At 44.7% G+C, this 23,047-nt stretch overlaps 1 protein-coding gene across 7 annotated transcripts in view; it reads right to left on the bottom strand.

Moving 5' to 3' along the window:
* SAMD11 (sterile alpha motif domain containing 11) overlaps positions 1-23,047 on the bottom strand; it is a 207,975-nt gene that overhangs the window by 182,834 nt on the left and 2,094 nt on the right. For 3 of the 7 annotated variants that reach the window (XM_040325953.1, XM_040325952.1, XM_040325950.1), the window contains exon 2: positions 20,273-20,364. In XM_040325953.1, coding sequence (XP_040181887.1) covers positions 20,273-20,364 — 92 coding nt within the window. Of the gene's footprint in view, positions 1-20,272; positions 20,365-21,749; positions 21,772-22,028; positions 22,098-23,047 lie in introns of those variants that run through there. The other 4 variants (XM_040325957.1, XM_040325956.1, XM_040325954.1 and 1 more) reach the window with 4 other exon arrangements.

Genomic DNA, 23,047 nt, shown 5'->3' with positions numbered 1-23,047 from the left:
CATGCACGCAGGAGCCCGTTCCTTCAGAGCGCATGCGTCGTTGACGTCACCGGCTGCATCTACAGTAAATATCACCTAATCGCTGCACGTTTAGGAGATATTTACAGTACCTATAGGTAAGCCTTATAGTTTAAAAAATTGTGTGTGGGCGTTTACTCCCACTTTAAGTAATTCTGTACTGTTTAGGAGTTGTGACTTTTACTAATAGATCTCTGAATGTTCATCAAAACCATTTTAGTGGAACATAACTTTTATCTCAAGTTTATGGAACGTACAAAGAGTTTCTGCTTTGAAAAAGAGAAAAACCTATGGCATTGTGTACCTATGGCAAATATACCGTAATACCCCATAGTCTAATTCCTTTTTACAATGTACCCCATAATTTTTCGCATGAATCGTACTTTACATGGTCTTTAAAGACAACAAAAAGGGATTTTAATGATAAAACTGAACATTAAAAAGTTTAGAACACTACAGATTTCCCTCAATGCAACTGTAAAGCGATGATGGAACTTGTAGTCCCAAGTCACCCAGGGATCCATAGCCCAGCTCAAGACATATATGAAATGTGAATGGCGGAGCTGCTGTAGAAATCGGAGATTTGGAAATTGGGTCCTTTGCCCAATACACGGCGCAGGCAGTTTCACCTCTCACATAACCCCCGCTTATTCTTAGCTCACGTAGATCCTTATTGCAGTCGCCAAAGCCTCTCTCCGCTTCCTCCCCCCGCTTATCCCCTTCAATTATCTCCCGGCTCCTCCGACGCTATCATCCAGCCTCCTTCCTCCCCACCTTCGCCCTCGCCAAGTAATTTCCTCTTCAAATCAATTCTCCTAATCACAGAAAACCCAAAAGGCCCACATGAACGCTGCCTCAAACCAGAGAGCAGACATTAATTAAACCCCCTCCAGCCTCCCTGACACTACAAATTGGATGCGACAGGGGTGGGCTGCCTCCTCGGAAATGTTAACCCTTTGGAAGGAAGGTGAAGGCGCGAACGCAGAGACGATGATGAGCACAAGCTTCGTGATTGGAGCTGTGCCAGCCAGAGCCTGGGACTTACACGTTCCTCTAATAGCAATTATTAATAAGAAAGCTCCCTATTCATCTCAGGGATTTGGCAGGGAAGCAATTTCCACACTCCAGCACATAAAGCTGACAGTTTCTTGGTCGTGCTAGAGGGAGAGCGGGTGGGAGGTCCCTGGCAGGGGAACAAGGTGCTTATGAAAGGAACCTGGGCTTCCCTCCTGTGTCCCTTCACCCGCTAAGCACCATGTGAGCCGCCCGGTGTGCCCCTGACACTGAAACCACAGTCAACAGACACAGGGAGACGCGTCCTGCCCATTTCCTGAGTGCTTTCAATGGGGAATTGTTTCGCTGAATATCTGTGTGCAGCGCTGACAGCCTCTCTGGAGATCCCCTCCCCCGACTGCACAGAGAGACGGTTCATCTGACAGCTGTGAGGTCTGACCGCATGGGGAGGGGGAAAGGACGTGTTACGGGCGCAGCTGGAGAATCGGGATTTCAGTTATAGGCAGGGGGTCGCCCTGATAAGAACGCACTGAGCAACCACAGTGACCAACCCCGGAGAGGCGAGCAGTCACAGATAAATACTCAAGCGGAACACCTAGTGCCAACGTTCTGTTTTCTAAAGAAGAAAAGTCAAACTTTTTAAAAAATTTTAAAGGAAAAAAAAAAAGTTTATAATGTATAAAAAAAAAAAAAAAAATTAATTAACTAGTGCATTCCAATTTTTTATAAAAAGGTAACTAATAAATGTTCCTTCATTAGCTACTAGTCTTTTATTTACTAGGAAATATCTGATGATCCTGCCAATTCCCCTCCCTTCCTGTGGCTTCTGCCCACCCTGCTTTATTTCCCTGATTGCCCCCCGGGCAGCCCCTAAATGCACATTCTTTCCTTCTTAAGTTTCACCGCTGTAAATGTTATTATATGAAGGTTTATTTCCTTTGATTAATCACAAACCTGCATTCACCATCTGTATGACCACATAATTAAATAGTTACATTTATTTCTTATGGGACAAATATTCTACTACAATGGGTTCACATATTGACAACTAATGTTTGTAGTGAGTTTATACATTGATAATAAATATTTAAAACTTATGAGAGCCGGTTCACACCTCCGCGGCAGGACTTCGGGGGCAACTCTGCAAGTCATCCTGAAGACGACTTCAGAGGCGACCTGCAAAACGACTTCTGTATAGAAGTCAATGCAGGTCGCCCCGTGCTGCCCCCGAAGTCGTGCAAGAACCTTTTTCTAAGTCGGAGCGACTTGCGTCGCTCCTATTAGAATGGTTCCATTGCATTGAATGGGACGCGACTCGTCAGGCGGCTAAGCCCCCTGACGAGTCGCCCCAGTGTGAACCGGGTCTTGGGCACTCTTGCTAGCTTACTCAAGCCGTGTACACACGATCGGTTTGTCTGATGAACAGACCGATGGACTGTTTTCATCGGACAAACTGATCGTGTGTGGGCCCCATCGTTTTTTCCCCCCCATCGGTGCAAAAAAATAGAACATGTTTTAAATTTTTCCTATGGATAAAAAACCGATAGAAAAATCCAATCGTCTGTGTGGAACTCCATCGGACAAAAATCCATGCATGCTCAGAATGAAGTCGACGCATGCTCGGAAGCATTGAACTTCATTTTTTTTGGCTCGTCGTAGTGTTGTACGTCACCGCGCTTTGGCACTATCGGATTTTTGACTGATGGTGTGTAGGCAAAACTGATGAAAGTCAGCTTCATCGGATATACGACGAAAAAATCCATCAGGTTAGATTCCATCAGATATCCGATCGTGTGTACAGGGCTAAGAGTTTTATTATTCGATCCTCCTCTTCTAATACATTAAGCCCTCTTGAGCTGGGTTCCTCTCCCTTGGAGAGGTGGGGACAATCATGGAGCCTTCCGGATCATCCAACTGATTTAAAAAAAACTCTGGTTATGAGATTTTTCATTCCATTCTTCAGCGGTAAATATAGCACGACTACTCTATATGGAATTTGGTGCATGATGAAATGTTCTTGAAATTTTTGATTTAATGTATCTCTTTCAAGCAAAATATCCCCCAGAAGAAGACCGCAACTGCACAGGACGAAACGCGTTGGAGTTATAGAGCTTATATTTTAATTGCAACATGACATTGGAACTTTTTAAAATAAAGAATTCTATACCTATTCCTTTTCTGACCTTGCTACATTGCAGCTAAACAAAAAAAAACCTTAAGAGAATCTTCCCATATTGTTTGTTTTTGGGGTGTGCAACCTTTACATTTCTCTTATATGTGTCTTTCCCATATTCTAGAAGCCAAATCAGTTTTCTTGCTGATCAGAGCTACATGGTGCTGTGCCAACGTAAGCCTGAAGTCCCGTAATCAGCTCTACCGCTGCACCACCGGCACAGCCTTGCTTGGCACATACATACACAGGGAATGCAGTTCCCCACTGATGTCAATAAGCTGGCACCCTCAGGCAATGGAAACATGCCTTCCTGCACTTAAGAAGAGGGTCGGTGTGTATATAATTAATAAAAAAATACATATATTTTTAAAATCTATTTAAATACAGCTTTAGAATGTTTATTTGAATTATGTAATGTGCTTTGATTTCATCGATTTCTCATATATTGTACTTTACATTTATTCACAGGACAATATAAAAAAAAAAAATCCTTTTGCCCAGCCAATACATTGATAAAACAATCCAAGACGGTCCATTTAATACCCAGCTTGCTCATCAATTATGTAATGCATATCAAACTAGACTTCCATATCCCTAAATGCTTTGCCAGGTTTAGCTCCGTCGCAAAGAAAAATGGAGTCGATCGGTTTCCAATGTCAGTGTTCTGTATTGTTTCCTTTTTCTAAAAGAGAATCCCCTGCAACTACACTATACACCTGTAAAAGGTGTCAAAGTCATATAAACAAAGATTCTCTAGTGCAAGAAACAAGACGACTGCTATGCAGAACCTTCGGAAAAGACAATCAATAATTGTGTCTTTATGTATGACCTTGTTTATGGATGTAGAACTAGTAGAAATATTCTACTAAGGTGTAATACTTTAGATCAGGGGTCTCCAAACTGCGGCCCGGGGGCCAGATGCGGCCCTTTGCTTGCTTTTACCTGGCCCTTGGGGCATTATTCCCCTCACTGTCAGCAACCAATGATGGCACTATTCCTCCCACTGATACCAATGATGGGGCACTATTTCTCCAACTGATCGCAATGATGGGACACTATTCCTCCCATTGATACTAATAATGGGACACTATTCCTCCCATTGATACCAATAATGGGACACTATTCCTCCCATTGATACCAACGATAGGGCATTATTAATATCATTGATACCAATGATGGGGCACCATTACTAGCACTGACACCAATGATGGGGCACTATTCCTTCCATTGATACCATCGATGGAGCACTATTGCTACCACAAATATCAATGATGGGGCACTATTACTCCCATTGATAGCACCGATGGAGCACTATTCCTCCCAATTATACCAATGATGGGGCACTATTCCTCCCAATGATACCAATGATGGGGTACTATTACTCCAACCCCCCCCCCCCCAATACCAATGATAAGGAATTGTTTACTCCCACGGACGCCAGGACATTTCTTACTCCCACCGGCCACAGTCTGGCCCTCCTAAAGTTTGGAGGACAGTAAACTGGCCCTTTGTTTAGAAAGTTTGGAGACCCCTGCTTTAAGTTTAGATAATGAGGGGACACAGCTAGGGGTGAAGGGAACCTACAAGTTCTTCACTAAGGGTGCACTATGTACAGTTGAACTGAACTTTTCCCAAGTTAGACTACCCCCCCCCCCCTCCTCCCCACCGTCCTGGACTCACACTGGGTCATAAGTGTTGGCATATTTACATCACCTCTGCCAACCAGACCACGGTAAACCCTGCTTCTGTGTTCATTTATCTATGCAGAGTTCTATGCTCACACAGAAGCAAACAATACTGGACCACAAGTGAACTGTGCCCTGGACCACCTCTTGCGGTATACGTAACCATTCCAGGGCACTCACGTTACACAAACAAACTGGACCGAAGGGGGTAAACCATGCCCAGGCGCAGTTGAAACTGCCAGTGTGAGTGCAGCCTACAAATAATAAACAACAAGCCCACAATATCCATGCAGCAGTCTCAAGCACCTGCAATATAAACACTATGGACATCCAAAGCACATTTAGTGGTATCTCCATTATTATTTCAAGCAGAAGGCCTCGTACACACGACCGAGGAACTCGTGGTAAATGAATCATCGTTTTCCTCTACGAGTTCCTTGTCAGGCTTGTCGAGAATCTTCTTTGTGTACACACTGTCAAGACAAAATCTCCTCGTTCTCAAACGCGGTGACGTAAAAAACGTACGACAGCACTATAAAGGGGAAGTTTGATTCCACTGGCGCCACCCTTCTGAGCATGTGCGGGTTTCTAAGCATACACACAAATGTGTTTCTCGTCGAAAACCAGCCCGACGAGGAACACGATCACATGCACCCTCACAATAAAAAAAAAAAACTCTCTAGCAACACACACCAAACTGAGCATGTGCAGATTGTCCCCATCCTTTGTTCTATCAGCAGATAGATTGGGGGTTGTGGAAGAAGGGGAGGATCAGAGAAGACAGGATCAAACAGCCTTTTTACACAATGCGGAGGAGTGACCCCTAAGGTTCTACAGTGAGCATAACAAGCTTTACTGCATATACAGACTGGTTTTACTGTTGTGGGTTTAGTAATACTTTAAGGATGTGTTTGATTTGTTCAAGCTTACAACAGGCATACTTTAAAGCTGAACTCTAGTCAGATATAAAAGACACAATTAAGGCCGCTCTCTATCATTAATACATCAGGTATACAGTATCTCACAAAAGTAAGTACACCCCTCACATTTTGGTAAATATTTTATTATATCTTTTCATGTGACAACACTGAAGAAATGACACTTTGCTACAATGTAAAGTAGTGAGTGTACAGCTTGTATAACAGTATAAATTTGCTGTCCCTTTAAATTATTCAACACACAGCCATTAATGTCTAAACCGCCGACAACAAAAGTGAGTGCACCCCTAAGTGAAAATGTCCAAATTGGACCCAAAGTGTCAATATTTTGTGTGGCCACCATTATTTTCCAGCACTGCCTTAACCCTCTTGGGCATGGAGTTCACCAGAGCTTCACAGGTTGCCACTGGAGTCCTCTTCCACTGCATATAATAAATATTTACAAAAATGTGAGGGGTGTACTCACGTTTGTGAGATACTGTATATATTTGAATGCAAGCAGAGTAAGTATAACTGAATTTGACCTGGTATCTGCCTCTTGCGATTCCTGTACAGCAGGGTTCGAGTTTAGGCGGAAGAAGCAGTACAATGAAATATACAGTTCATGTGCTGATAAGCATGCTGATAGGGGGGGTAGAAGGCAGAGTGATAGAGAGATCAAGCTCATCATTGTGCTGCTTCTCTTCTCCCTGTCCAGTCACAGGCTGGGGTAGATCCAGGACAACTTGCTCAGAGAAAATGGGTTAAATGATGTTGATGTCAGGCAGGGAGGAAATCTCTGGATTGAGGTGCATAGTGGGCAGCACAGTGGCTAAAAAGCCCTATTCCCACTTGTGCAACTTAAAAATTGTGCGATTTCCATTGTGGCTTTACTCTGCGACTTGAGGCAATTTTGAATGAGTGCGACTTTGTTATGACTTTGGCTTTTGTGATCTCTTCGTGCTTCACAAAGTCCTTAGACATGTGCAGAACGGAAAAATGTGTTTTGTTTCTTTGTTTTCTAATGAATTCCAAATTTTCGGAATGATTCGAATCAGTTGAAAATTGATCAACCGATTCAGATTCTGTGCTGGTTGTGAAGGAGTTGGCCGGGAAGCCCGACCTTAAAAACCGATGACTCCCACTGACAGCTGAATGTAAAAATAAAATGGCAGCAATGAAAAATAAATGGCAAAAAAAATGTGGGGTTACCCCCCTCAAATGCATACCAGAACCCTACGGCGCATGCGCGAGTCGCGCTACGCCTGCCGATTGGCTCCCGCTGTGTACTGGGAGCCAAGTGTTCCCAGAACACAAGGGGGGGGGGGCGGGGGTGACCTCATGCCCGCAGTCTGCCCGAGACTGTGTGGCCGGAAGTGGGTGCAAATACCTGTCTTTAGACAGGTATCTGCACCCCCCTCCCCCCTGAAAGGTGTCAAATGTGACACCGGAGGGGGGGAGGGTTCCGATCAGTGGGAGTTCCACTTTAGGGTGGAGCTTCGCTTTAAGGCAGTCGTTTTGAATCCCAACCCTGGTACTGCCTGCTTGGAATTTGCATGTTTTTCCAGTACCTGTGTGGGTTTCCTCCTGCACTTCAAAGCCACTCTGGTAGGTTAATCAGCTCCTGTCTAAATTGTATGAATGCGAGTGAGGGGCCTTAGATTGTAAGCTCCTTGAGGGCAGTGACTGATGTGAATGTACAAAATGTAAATCCTCATTGATATAAATACCTGTAGTAATAATAACATTGCAGCAAAAAGCTGATGTAGTTATTTTATCTTTTATTGTGCCCAATAGTAACATCAAAGTCTAGTCATGCACTGTGCCATACACAGCAGCCTAAAGAAAGAAGAGGTGCATGCTGGGAAACCTGAAGACTGACATCTTTTGTTTAGGCCGCCCCCTACTCAAAAGAGACTTAGGCCCATATTCTCTCTAAATGTCCGCGGGCGGCGCGTAAGGCATTTACACTCCGCCGCCCCAAACTACAGGAGCAAGTGCTGTATTCCCCAAACACTTGCTCCGTAGTTTGGGGCGGCGGAGTGTAAATGGCCCGGCGTAGCCACGCGTATCTTCAAGGGGGCGGCTTCTATTCAAATTAAGCGCGCCCCCGATTCTAAGTAACTGCGCATGTGCCGGGCTTAAAAAAAGCCCAGTGCGCATGCTCCAGTTCTCGGCGGAAAACGTCAATGACGCCGACGTGTGCGTCATTGACGTAAAGTCGTATTCAAAAACGACTTAGGGAAACGACGTAGCCGACGGAAAAACACGACGCGGACCCGACGCTATCCGTAACATGGCTTACGTGGGACATGCGGAAACTTACTCCTCATATAGCAGGAGTAAGTTTCCGCTTACGCAAACGACGTTAGCGACGGGTACGCGACGCGAAATCGTTCGGGAATCGGCGTAGCAGGCTCATTTGCATAAACAAATGAGACCTTCACGTAAATGCCATCTAGCGGCGGGGGGCGTAATTACATTTAAGATTCGACAGTGTAAGTGACTTACACATGGCGGATCTTAAGTGTATCTATGCGAAAATGATTCTAAGAATCAGTCGCATAGATACACGGGCCAAAAAAGAGAGATACGATGGAGTATCCTGAGATACTCCATCGTAACTTCTCTCAGAATATGGCCCTTAGTACATAGTCAGGTTGACTAGACTGAAAATTTTACACAAGATTTTTTTTTTTTGTTGTGTATGGGTAAAGATTCCCTTGAATACGTGCCATTGATGACTCGTGAGGAGCTCATTTACTGTGTCCACTGATCATAAAGATTGGCATAAGTGAGGGGGCACAGTGCTCTGCAGGATGTACATGTCGTCTCTTGATCTGGCATTATAAGAATTTCTATCCAGTGAGTATATTAGCAAGATGTTTTTTTGTTTTCACTGACTGGCCTGTATCACCATCCATATATCAAGATGAAATGAAAGAAGTGGACAGTGGGAAATGGATGCAGGGAACGCACTTATTTAGGGTGTATTCATTTTACAATAGCCCGTGACAGAACAATCAGTAAATACGTCTTGTGAATTGCTGGCTATTGTTGGATCTGCAACAATCAATATTTCATTGCAGGGATAGCAATTTCCATTCAGTCATACGGCTATTTTGATGCATCAATTTTTAATAGAACCTTCCTGCATACAGAATAAAATGACGGCAGCGCCTGGCAATCTATCCCCATCAGGTTCTCAGGACCTAGAAGTCCCAGCAGACACTGCCAGTATATACTGCCCCTTGTAGTTCCTTGACAGCTGGAGGGCATAGGCTCCCTATGTTTGAGACTGGCTGCGAAGACTCTAATTGAAGAGAAGTAAAGGCATGCATGATGCGCCCACTGTATAGCATCAAGTGTCATTGATATGAGAAGTTCAAGAAGTGTTCTGTCTCATCATATCCATTGAAAGTCACTTTGTACTACAACAATCACACTACAAAAGCCAGGAATCTGACAACGTCTCTCAACACAAACAAGTTCTATCAGTCCTGGAAAAGGACTACAGTGCCTAACTTCAATGAACGGCAAGGAGGATTCTCAATATTCCACAAAAAGCAAGTTATTGGATTAGGAGCAAAGCATTGTGAGAAAAAGTCCAAGATAGGACAAAACTCGTTTTCTCTGCAGACCTTGGCCTAGATTCAGGTACGGCCGATCTACGTTGCGCGGGCGTAGCGTACCGTATTTACGCTACCTGCAACTTAGAGAGGCAAGTGCTGTATTCACAAAGCACTTGCCTCCTAAGTTACGGCGGCGTAGCGTAAATGGGCCAGCGTAAGCGCGCGTAATTCAAAGTAGGCTGTAGGGGGCGTAAAAAGATACGCTTGTTCCGACGTCCATACTTTGCATGGGATGCGCCACCTAGAGACCAGCTTTATCTTTACGCCGGCGTATCTCTAACGTAAACGGCGTAACTAATTGCAACCGGCGCACGTACGTTCGTGAATCGGCGTATCTAGTCATTTGCATATTCTACGCCAAACTCAACGGAAGCGCCACCTAGCGGCCAGCGTAAATATGCACCCTAACATACAACAGCGTAGGAGACCTATGCCGCTCGTATCTTAGCCTAATTTAAGCGTATCTGGCTTACAGAATACGCTTAAATTTACGACGGCGCAGATTCGGACTTACGACGGCGTATCTACTGATACGCCGACGTAAGTCTCTGAGAATCTGGCCTCTTATTGGTAAACGAATCAGGAGACGAGATTGGATGGGGGAGCTAAAACGCATGTGATCATTAGAGCTGGGGTGCAGGGGACAATGCACAATCTATTGTCTACTAAACAGCACTTCTAAGAATGGTAGATTTTAAAATTTGGAGACAGATCTGTTATTGGCACTGAACCACAACTCCCAGAATGCAATGCTGGTAGAAGCTGCAAGACGGCAAAAACATTACATTACAAATGAGCAGAAGAGTGACTAATGGTGGGCGGTTTTTGGGTCCTCAGTTTGAATCCAGGCCACAACACTATCTGCATTTACATAGGTTTCCTTTGGGCACTCTGGTTTCCTCTTCCATTCCAAAGACATGCTGGTAAGTTATCTTATGGTGGAGGAAAACGTAGACTGTGTGTGCTATATGTCCACATCCCAGCAAATCATGTACAACTATGTACAGAACATGGAGTCACCGACTTTATATGGTCATATACAAGAGAAACTGTGTGCCATGAAAACACAACAATTAAAATTGCTCTCAACGTTCACATGCGTTTTGGGAATCCTTCTTCAGGAGACATGTGATGGAATCAGTACGTGTTCCCATGTACTGATTCAGTCACATGTGCTCCTGAAGAAGGATTACCGAAACGCATTTTGTGAACCCTCATGTGGAGAGTAATTTTAAATCGTTGTGTAACAGATTTTAATCTTTAACCACTTCCCACCTGGTTAATAGCATATTGACGTCCGGGAAGTGGTTGTATTATCCTGACTGGACGTCTATTGCCGTCCTGCAGGATAACAGCCGCCGCTCGCCCGTGGAGGCGCACATCGCGGTGATCGGTGCTGTGGTGTTTCAGTGCAGCGGAGGCTCTTTACCACGTGATCAGCCGTGTCCAATCACGGCTGATCACGATGTAAACAGGTAGAGCTGTTGACCGGCTCTTCCTCACTCGCCTCTGACAGACGCGAGTAGAGGAGAGCCGATCGGCGGCTCTCCTGACAGGGGGGGTTTGCGCTCATTGTTTATCAGCGCAGCCCCCCCTCGGATGTCCACACTGGACCACCAGGATGCCGCCCATGACCACCAGGGAAGCACCCAACATGTGGATGGTCAGGTAAGTCCCCATGGCCATCCATATGTACAAATGTATACATAACATATGCCAATCAGTGCCCACAAATGGGCACTGACTGGCACCATTATGGCACAAACAAAATTTGTGATGCCCAGCAATGCCACCCACCAGTGTCATCAGTGCCACCCACCAGTGTCCATCAGTGCCACCTATCAGTGCTCATCCGTGCCCATCTCTTCCCAGTGCCCACCTATGATTGCCCGTCCATGCCACCTATCAGTGCCACCCATAAGTACTCATCAGTGCCAGCTATGAGTGCCCATCAGTGCCACCTATGAATGCCCATCAGTGCCACCTATGAGTGCCCATCAGTGCCACCTATGAGTGCCCATCAGTGCCACCTATCAGTGCCCATCAGTGCCGCCTATCAGTGTCCATCATCAGTGCCCATCAGTGCCGCCTTATCAGTGCCCGCCATTGAAGAAGAAAGGGTACTTATTTACAAAATAAATTAACAGACACCGGAGGTACGATTGCATGCTGACTGGACACAGGGGATGCCAATCAGCGGACTCCAGAGAGGCAGAACGGCGATCTGCCTATGTAAACAAGGCAGATCGCCGTTCGGACAGAAGAGAAGATAGAGATCTTGGGTTTTTGCCAAGCATCAATTTTTGTCTTCATCCAGTCAGAGCAACCCCCACACAGTTAGCCAGCACCAGCTAGGCACACATTTAACCCTTTGATTGTTCCTGATGTCAACCCCTTTCCTGCCAGTGTTATTAGTACAGTAACAGTGCATATTTTTAGCACTAATCACTGTAATAATGTCACTGGTTCACCTCAAAAAATAAATAAAATCGCTGATCGCCACCATTACTAGTAAAATAATAAAAATAAAGAAAAATGGCATAAAAATATCCCATAGTTTGTAGATGCAATAACTTTTGCGCAAACCAATCAATATACGCTTATTGGGACTTAGTGTGAAGCTTTTCCTATGCTAAAGACTGGTCACTGCTGCTCTCTACTTGTGCAGGAAGACTGGTTTTGTCTCCGCCCCCTTCTGTAGTTTTCTGCAGGCAGCCTGTAGTGGGTGGCGCCTGCTGGGCCCCTCCCACAGCACTGCCCAGGCACCGTCTAGAAGAGTGATGAGATCACTGCTACTTTTGCAAGATAATACCTCAGTCTGCAAAAGCATTTGATGTACAAAAAGTGGATTAAAATTATTTATGCCTACTGAGGAATACAATATAAAAAGAAATAATTTTTTTTTTTTAAATGGTGCCTGGAGTTGGTATGGTGATGGGAAAATACTACATTCTTCTAACCAATTTAGTTGGTGTGGTCTTCCTCCATAACATTTCAATGCAACACGAGTACAGTTGCAATTCCTGGCCATAAATTTTTATGAGGACTAATGGCTTGCTTCTTCAAAGATAATATATCTTTTCAAACGACTTAATGTTGCATTACCTTCATTCAACCAAAACTGAGCATTTTTTCTGTTTTTTTACACTTTGGGGCTCCCCTTTATGCAGAAGGGAACACTGGTGCAGACTTAAAGTACTGAAGATTTCAATAAAAAAAATGCAAAGTTAAGAGAAAAAATCTCCAAGCAAAAATATATATTTTTTTTAATGCAAGGCTTTATGTATTTAAAGAACAACTGCAGACAAATAGGTAAATAAACTATTGAAAGGCACTTATGTGAACTGGTTCACCTGCCAAATATTTCGTCTACTGGTTTTGTAAAGCAAGTACTTTTGCCAGACAGTACAGCCTGGTCATTGACCTCTCTGCACACCACACTACTATTAGGGCCCTTTCACACTGCTCTGTAGTAAAAGCACGGTAAAAACACATTGATGTGTTTCATATGCGTTTCCTGTGCGTTTCTGGTGCATTTTTGCATTGCCTGCACCTGTGAAAAACTGACCTGTGACTCAAAAAAACGCAACAAACACACAAATCGCAGTTCGCTTTTACTGCGATTTCCATTAATTTCAATGGGAAGCAGAGTTTTTGGTGTCGTTTTCAACACTGCACCAAAGATTCAGCATGCAGGATTTTTTAAAATGCACAGTGGTGTGAAAAGTCCCATAGGATTTAAACGGGGAAACATTTTTCTTGCATTTTTCTAAAAATGCAGGACAGATGTATCATTGAGAAATGGGCCTTAAAAAGGTAGAGAGTGGGGGGCTAATCTAGGTATGTATATCTTCATCTCCCTCCCAAACTTTTTGTCAGGGCTGAATCTCGTATGATTCTAAAGCCTAGTATGGCAGCCGGTCCGCCAGAAGGTTTGGAAAACCAGCAGTCGATCCAATGGCTGAAAGCGCTGACCGGAGTGTTCTGGTTAGGGGGCTGTCCCCCTGTCAGAACACAAAAGAGCAGCAGGGAAGATCGCTGTACTAATGTCAGATCGTTAGTACAGGGGCTCTGGCCCCCGGAGCTGTCAGGTTTTTTTTTTCATTCAACCTGCTGGGATGGAGAAAAAAAAAGTGGTGTGCCAGGCTTTAGAGGCAAAGCTTTGGCAACTCTTGATGCCTACCTGCCCTTTCCTGCCTTCTACAACCTTCCAACTGGCCGCTGAGTGTGTCCGTCACAGCACAGAGCTGATAAGAAAATGGGGGGGGGGGGGGTAGCAAACAAAGCGCCAATACTACCCTAAATTTCTGGGACCTTGCCTGTCAGAAAAAAATCAGGAAGGTTTCCATGGAAGGCATGCATCTCTTGATGACCACACTTTACACCTACAACAGGTTTCACCTTTCACCTGAGTCTCTTTAAGACGGGGGTGTCCAAACTTTTGACCTTCCTTGGCCACTTTGGAATAAGAGGAATCGTCTTGGGACACACATAAAATACACTAACAATATGGATAGCTGCTGAGCATAAAAAGTTGAGGAGATCACCAACTATCGATCACTGATATAAATAGATAATGTACCTATCTGAGTAATAATGTTCCTTCAACAACCTTTCCTCATCCACAACCTTTTTTTGGGGCTCTGTTTTCTTTTGCGATTTAAAAAAAATAATAGATTAGGACATTGGATTTCAAATTCATGTGCTGTGTAGAAAGGTAGAGGGAAGGTTGTGGGCAGAAAGCTTTGGGGGAGGTGCAACTGAAATCGGGGGGGGGGGACTGCCCCCCCCCCCCCCCCCAGCATCCCCCTAGATATAGCCATGTGGCATTTACTTGCCTGGCACTATCGGGAGTCCCTGCCCTCACTGCTGCCACTGCCATTAGAAACCCAGCTACCCCGGCATCCCTCCAGAGGTGCCTGTGCCTAGATTCTCATTATCAGGCGCCGCGGCTGCTATGCTTGCACGACATCCCCCATATATCCCTACAGACATGCCTGTGTCATAGGTTGGAAACAACTGCTTTAAGCAATACAACCTAATCCAAGAACCAGCACAGCCTACAACTGGGCAAATGATCAGCAACAAACTGAAAAAGTCTCCCCTCTGCTCTGCCTGCCTGTAAACATTCACACACTGCAATGTACACAGCAGAGCACCAATTGGCTCAGAGTTCTGACCTCCCCTCCACTAACTTGAGCGCAGCTGTACAGGAGATTACAGGAAGCCAATATCAGGACACATTTAGGTATTTATACTAACAGTATGTAAAAACACACTAATAAAAAATGATTATATATATATATATATATATATATATATATATATATATATATATATATATATATATATATATATAAATAAATTTATGACTGCATAACCCTGATGGAACGATTTTCCTATATCTGTCTAAAGGTCTGGTTTAAAAAAAAAAAACATAAAATAAACACTGCAACTTTTTCTTTATGGTTTATGTAGTCCAGCAACTGTCTTGCCCTCATAGCTTACAATTAAAACCTTCTAAAATATATAGCATGTAAGAAGCCAGCACAAAGAGATTCAGTTCAAAAGGAAAAATTACACTAGCCCAAAGCCTTGATAAAATATGAGAAAAGACACGCCTCAGCACACATAAAGGAACCCTTTAAAATCTCAAATTATATTGCGGTATAAAATGCACTGAAGTCGGGCAATAAAATAATGATATCAATGAAACTGCCATTTGATCCCACAAAATTGTCTTTTTGACTAATTTCTTCCGTCTGCCTATAGGATTTCATTGATTTTACTGTTCCTCACCATTAATTCCCTTTCATCGCATTTTTATCGCCGCCAGCTCCGGCTGTCTGTTGCTAAGGTTAGTTCATACCTCAAGATAAAAGCCGCAGATAAATCCACAGGGCTGGCTGATTCCTCGTTCTTGGGAACAAGACCGGGATGAACAGGTTTGTAAAGTTACTAAGGTATTAGTCCAACTATAATGGGGAGCAAAAAGGAACGACCATCAAATTGTAAACAAAGTGCGGCTACCTCCAAAGACCTTTGGCAGAAGAGCAGGGGACAGGCTTGATTGAACCAATGCAGCACAAAGCCCGAAGCTATCAGCTAAGGCCCCTTTCAGACTGGGGTGGGTGCCGCGGTGGCGGTATAACGCCGCTAAAAATAGCGGCGTTTTACTGCCGGGAATGCCATGGGAATCGGCCGGTCTATAGAGGCGCATTGCGGGCGGTATTGCCGTGGTTTCCCATTGTTTTCAATGGGAAGGAGCGGTGAAGGAGCGGTATACATGCCGCTCCTCTCACCGCTCCAAAGATGCTGCTGACAGGAGATTTTTTTGTCTCCCGCCAGCGCATCGCCTCAGTGTGAAAGCCCTTGGGCTTTCACATTGAGTAGGCAGTGAAGGAGTTTTTCAGGCGGTAAAGCAGCGCTATTTTTAGCGCTGTACCGCCTGAAAAACTCCTCAGTGTGAAAGGGGTCTAATTCTTCAAGCTAGCAGCAAAATATAAAAATTCTGATGTTTGGCACCCAAGCCAAATTTCTAGACCACTTAAAGTGACACTCTGGCGCCATGCATTTTTCCTCTCCCCTGGATGCCCATGCTCCAGGAGAGGAAAAAGCAGTGTCACAAACACACCTAAAGACACATGCATTTATATGCTTATTCATTCCATTGGCCAGAATATTCATTTATTGTGGTCATTGGAATGAATAAATGCCCAAGCGCACATCAAGCGGTTTTTTTTTAAGCTGGAAAGTTTCTCTCCTGATCTAGCTGGCACTGGGAGGGTTTCTTTGCCTCTCAGTGCCAAACCCAATGGCAAATGCCCCTAAAAGCGGCATTTAAAATGTCCTAAATGCATCAACAATATCCCCATTTTTCAAAAAGCTCTCCCTATTCTCCCACCTAGTAAAGTCCTCCGTGAGCTCCTGAACCTCTCATTTTCTACTCGCTTGGAAAAAACAGTAAACATTAGTTGGGGTTAGAAAGGAAAGATAACCGCTCAGTTGTAATCAGAGAACCTCCTCACTGAATCCAAACCATGGGTGCCGGCAATGCAATGGTAATGCAAAAATACGAAGGGAACTTGGACAGCCGCACTCCAAAAACTTTCCTTTTATTAAAATAGATCACAAAATGAACATGCTAGCACTAGCTATGACTAAGCACTGAAGCTACAGTGCGAAACGCGTTAGCTTTTGTTCCAATTTTTGCTGTGGCGTGTTCATTTTGTGATCTATTTTAATAAAAGGAACGTTTTTGGAGTGCGGCTGTCCAAGTTCCCTTCGTATTTTTGCATTAGTTGGGGTTAGGTGAACTGCTCTATGCGCAGTACACATTCCATAGTCCTTAGTCCATTTTAGCAGCAAGGAAATGCAGACTTCCTGGCGGGCTCTGCACGTGTACTATGCGAACACGCCAGAGCTCATCCTTACTAGCCACAATGCACAATGACAGGACTTTAAGGCTCACTATACACATTTTAATCTGACCGTACAATCTGTGTACAATCAAACTTACATCTACCAAATCGATGTAATACAAAGACCGACCTAATTTAGCCAACCAATCTGTATCCAATCAGATATGTTCTTGCACTCCATACTTTTGGAAGATCTTAAAGGAGATTGTGCAGTCATTGCAATATGTGTGGTGAGCTTTAGGCCGCTTTCAGACGGACGGCAGTTTTGCCGCAATTAAAAGCATGTACATTTTCAGTGAAATTCAAGGCTCTGGGCACTGCGATTAGCTGCATTTGTACATTGCGATTACATGCGGTTACATGCGGCCACGTTTAGGTGCGGTAGTCATTTCCATAGCAACTCTTTTTATTTATTTTTTATTATGATGTGCTTCCTGTTATTCTTTTTTTTTTCTCACGCTGCTATCCGCAGTTGACACAAAAGACTGCGATTACCTGCGGTTAAGTGCATATAGCTGCGCTAAATCGCACCTGGACGCATTCAATTCTATTTTTTCTATTCGCACCAAACCGCATGCAACGAAATCGCAGCTAAACGTTGTGTGTGAATGGGGCCATAGGAAAGCATTGTGTGCTTTTAGCTGCGGTAGAAAACTAGAAAATCTGCAGCTAAAAGCGCCATTCTATCCGTCCGTGTGAAAGGCCCCTAAGGGATAATTAATCAAACCTAAACACCAGAAAAATGAATCACATAACTTTGTGTACCTCTCAAGTAGATAAATGATGGCACCTATGTAACCTCCATAGGCATTATGTGAGGGTTTCCACTCACATGTGGACTGTCTAATATTATGGAGAAAGCGGCATGAATAGTGTGACTTGGTTGCATGGCTATAAAAAGTCATGGAAGCACAGACATCATTCCTGGCAGGGAGTTCCCAAGATATATGAGAAGCCAGCGGGTGGACTTGGCATATAAACAACAAGCTCAGTCATTACATGACACTAGGTCTCCTTGGCCTGCTAAAAAGCACATGTATTGCACCTATACACGTGCCATTAGCTACAAAAGAGGAAAAAGACAAACAATTTATTCTGATAAACTTAGCAGAAGCCATTACACAGTTTTCCTTTCACATTATTAGAACACGCTTGACTGGTTAATCAGCCCATCCATTCCAAGCATCCAACACTCTATAGCTCTGCACTAACTATCTATCAAAGGACAATGAAAAGGGGGGCATTACTTCGTGCCCACAACATGGGGAGAGTGGCTGAATAAATTATAAAAAATAATAATAATAATAATAATAATAATAATAATAATAATAATAATAATAATAATGATAAAAGGTTTTAAGTTTTTCAGGAAAAAAAAAAAGGATTCCTGTCAGCATCACTTTAGCTAGGGCTGTCAGGTGTACTTTGGGCGGGAAAAGCTTATCTTTGGGTGGGATGGTCACGTGTTTCCTGGGCTTAATACACGTGTATGGGGGCTATATAAGCCCACTACCCTGAGGCCTTAACCAGCTGTAACTTGGAACAGTGTGGTGCGCTCCCCCTTCCCCCCCACCCCTGTCATGTGGTATGTCACCCTTGAAGATAAGGGGGGACTTTGTATTTATTTATTATTTATGGTATTCGCTCGAGTTCTATGACTGAGCGAGATCTTGAGAGAGAATTTTAAGTTTTGAAAGTTATTTATTAAGAATTTAAATATTGAAAGTTTTATTTATTAAGAATTTAAATATTGAAAGTTTTATTTATTAAGAATTTAATTAATATTAAATGAATTATTTATGTATTATATTTATATATACCAATAAAGGTGCCGCGGCCATTTCTATTACCATTAAAAAAAAAATAAAAAAAATGTTATCAATAAAATTATTTAAATATATTTTGGTCTTTGTTGAGTTTTTTTATTTATAGGCATTAGTTGAATTTATTTGGTACAGCCTACATTCCCATGTCAAGCTGTTCACTGACATCACCAAGGTCATACAGGCATGTATGTCTCTGCCTTTGGAGGCAAAATGTGCCCAGACACAATCGGCGCCAGCCTATCGGGGGTGGGGTGGAATCAATGGCAAAAATTATCCAAAACAGCCAATTGAAATATCTCTAGATATTAGTTAACCGGTGGAGCCCTGAAGGTCTGCTGGCATTCAAACAGAATACTGCCTAATCATTTGATGCCTAGACACCTTACCAACCAGTCATCTTAAAGCGGGAGTTCACCCTAAAAAAAAAATGTAACATTAGATTGATGCTCATTGTGTCTAGGGGAATCGGGTATTTTTTTTAAAATCGAAGCAGTACTTACCGTTTTAGAGAGCGATCTTCTCCACCGCTTCCGGGTATGGTCTTCGGGACTGGGCGTTCCTATTTTGATTGACAGTCTTCCGACGGTCGCATCCATCGCGTCACAAGTAGCCGAAAGAAGCCGAACGTTGGTGCGGCTCTATACGGCGCCTGCGCACCGACGTTCGGCTACTTTCGGAAAATCGTGACGCGATGGATGCGACCGTCGGAAGCCTGTCAATCAAAATAGGAACGCCCAGTCCCGCAGCCAATACCCGGAAGCGGCGGAGAAGATCGCTCTCTAAAACGGTAAGTACGGCTTCGATTTTAGCCGATTCCCCTTGACAAAACGAGCATCAATCTGAGGTTAAAAATTAACATTTGTGGGTGAACCTCCACTTTAACTAATGAATAAACATCTGCAGCCGCTGTTCCCTCAAAAGCACCAACAAATGTAGCCAATACCACAAAGCTAGCCACACAATAAGATTTTGATTGGTTGACGCAACAGAATTTATCTACAAGCATGTAATAAGCAACCAATCATATTCCACTCCAGGTAAATGTAATAGTATTGAAAGATGCTTTGTGAAATTAGGAGAACTGAGAAGTCGGCATCGTATGGTAGAAGACCAGATCCGTTTATACATTATAAAAATACATTTTCTAACACAACAATCAATAAAATCTCTTTCACAAACCTGGAGCACATCATAAAGTCACATGAGATGCCTAACACCTCTGCACAAAGCCAACTTCCACCAAGACAACTAAGCAATACATGGAGCGTAGCCATGCTCTGAGAAGAAACATACTGCAAAACGATTACGTAAACCGTAAGTAAATAAATGAATCCCCCTTGGATTGGCTGCGGAGATATTTGTTTGTCTGGAGGAAAGTGATAATTGGAGCCAAGAAAGATTGTTTTCCTTGTTAGATGAGAACACATTTCCTGAAAGACCCCCAAAAATCACAACATCTGTCATGCAATCAACACCCACATGCACGCCGAGCGACTTGAACTGTGTCAAAACCTCTCTGACCACACAAGCTCTTGTCAAATGAAGCATAACGTGGGGTAAAAATGGAGTGTGAGCGATGATCTTACCACTGGAGACGAAATTCGACACCCAGGGCAATCACAGATTGGAGGATGTACCTGTAAGATTCCTTTTGACATAAGAGTCTTCAGACTTTTCCCTGGAAGCAGCACATGAAAGAGAGAGACAGAGAAAGGTGATGAGTTTCAGGCTAAGCAAACACAGGCGCAAATCGCACAACGTGACGCCGTCCTAAATCTAGTGTGTGGAGTGCATGTCAAGGAACGGATCTGCAGGTGATCAGCACCTTGTGTCCACACACTCCTCCCAGTACCATACAGAACCGGATCAGAACACACACTCCTTCCAGAACTGGATCAGAACACATACTCCTCCCAGTACTATACAGAACCGGATCAGAACACACACTCCTCCCAGTACTATACAGAACCGGATCAGAACACACACTCCTCCCAGTACTATACAGAACCGGATCAGAACACACACTCCTCCCAGTACTATACAGAACCGGATCAGAACACACACTCCTCCCAGTACCATACAGAACCGGATCAGAACACACACTCCTCCCAGTACTATACAGAACCGGATCAGAACACACACTCCTCCCAGTACTATACAGAACCGGATCAGAACACACACTCCTCCCAGTACCATACAGAACCGGATCAGAACACACACTCCTCCCAGTACTATACAGAACCGGATCAGAACACACACTCCTCCCAGTACTATACAGAACCGGATCAGAACACACACTCCTCCCAGTACTATACAGAACCGGATCAGAACACACACTCCTCCCAGTACTATACAGAACCGGATCAGAACACACACTCCTCCCAGTACCATACAGAACCGGATCAGAACACACACTCCTCCCAGTACCATACAGAACCGGATCAGAACACACACTCCTCCCAGTACTATACAGAACCGGATCAGAACACACACTCCTCCCAGTACCATACAGAACCGGATCAGAACACACACTCCTCCCAGAACTGGATCAGAACACACACTCCTCCCAATACTATACAGAACCGGATCAGAACACACCCTCCTCCCAGAACTATACAGAACCGGATCAGAACACACACTCCTCCCAGAACTATACAGAACCGGATCAGAACACACACTCCTCCCAGTACTATACAGAACCGGATCAGAACACACACTCCTCCCAGTACTATACAGAACCGGATCAGAACACACACTCCTCCCAGAACCGGATCAGAACCGGATCAGCACACACACTCCTCCCAGAACCGGATCAGAACACACACTCCTCCCAGAACCGGATCAGAACACACACTCCTCCCAGAACCGGATCAGCACACACACTCCTCTTCAGACCTGCACTGGTCACAGTCCAGCCAACTAAATCCACTTTCGGAAACTCAGACAATGTTGCAGACAAAGTGAGAGAAGAAGTTGATGGCTGGAATGTGATGGTGGGGAGACCACAAGCCTCACCGCTCCTCACCAATCCTACATACAGACTGGGGCCCTGAGTCTCCTCACCTAGGGGCCCCAATGTCACCGACTGCCAGAGCACACTGGGAGCATCCAGACAAATAAACACACTTCTCGTGCCCCCCGGGTGGGCTTAATGAGCTCTCATTAGCGGTGACTGTCAGATGCCCTCCCCCAGGAAGGATCGGATATCACACCGGCAATCTCATCTGTCCGGGATCAGCCCGATCATCGCTCCCCTCTCCCCGCCGATGTACTCACTACTCAGCCCCGCCGGCCGGTCTACCTGCCCCCCGCCCCCCCCCCCCCCGCACACACTCCTCTCACCATGCCCGGCTCTCCGCCTCTGCCCGTCAGACCACACACATCCATCATCCCGATGTGAGCAGCGAATGGTCTGTGTGCCCCGAGCAGGGAGGAGGAGGGGGGAGGGGGGCGAGACCTCCCCATTTACCTCTATAACCCCGACAGCCTCAGTGCCAAATCCCCATCCGGAGAGCCGGGGTCACCGGGGAGAGGAGGGGGGAGGGAGGATGGTGTCACGGAGGGAGATTCCTGGAACCACGCTTGGTTGGCCCCCCCCCCCCCCCTCTAAACTAAATTGCCACGAAGAGAAATGGGATCTGGGCAGAGAGGCCCCCCCCCCCCCACCATATGGAGTGCCATTCACCCTCATCAATGGGAACTGTCACTGTGTGATAAGACAAAGACTTCCCCAACTTATTACAGGGGGGGGGGGGGGGGGGCATGGCAGTCTGTATACAATCCATCAATATCACCCACATCAATTCCGGAGAACACTGGGGTCACTATATGATCAGTCTGCGGTCACCAATAATAATGGGGTGATTGGCAACACTGGGGTCACTAATAATAATGGGGTGACTGGCAACACTGGGGTCACTAAGAATAATGGGGTGACTGGGGTCACTAATAATAATGGGGTGACTGGCAACACTGGGGTCACTAAGAATAATGGGGTGACTGGGGTCACTAATAATAATGGGGTGACTGGCAACACTGGGGTCACTAATAATAATGGGGTGACTGGCAACACTGGGGTCACTAATAATAATGGGTGGCAACACTGGGGTCACTAATAATAATGGGGTGACTGGTAACACTGGGGTCACTAATAATAATGGGGTGACTGGCAACACTGGGGTCACTAATAATAATGGGGTGACTGGCAACACTGGGGTCACTAATAATAATGGGGTGACTGGTAACACTGGGGTCACTAATAATAATGGGGTGACTGGCAACACTGGGATCACTAATAATAATGGGGTGACTGGTAACACTGGGGTCACTAATAATAATGGGGTGACTGGCAACACTGGGGT

Source organism: Rana temporaria, chromosome 10 (genome assembly GCF_905171775.1).
Source record: "Rana temporaria chromosome 10, aRanTem1.1, whole genome shotgun sequence".
NCBI classification, from domain to species: Eukaryota; Metazoa; Chordata; class Amphibia; order Anura; family Ranidae; genus Rana; species Rana temporaria.
The sequence above is the reverse complement of the archived record's forward strand: the minus strand, read 5'-3'. Positions and strand labels throughout refer to the sequence as shown.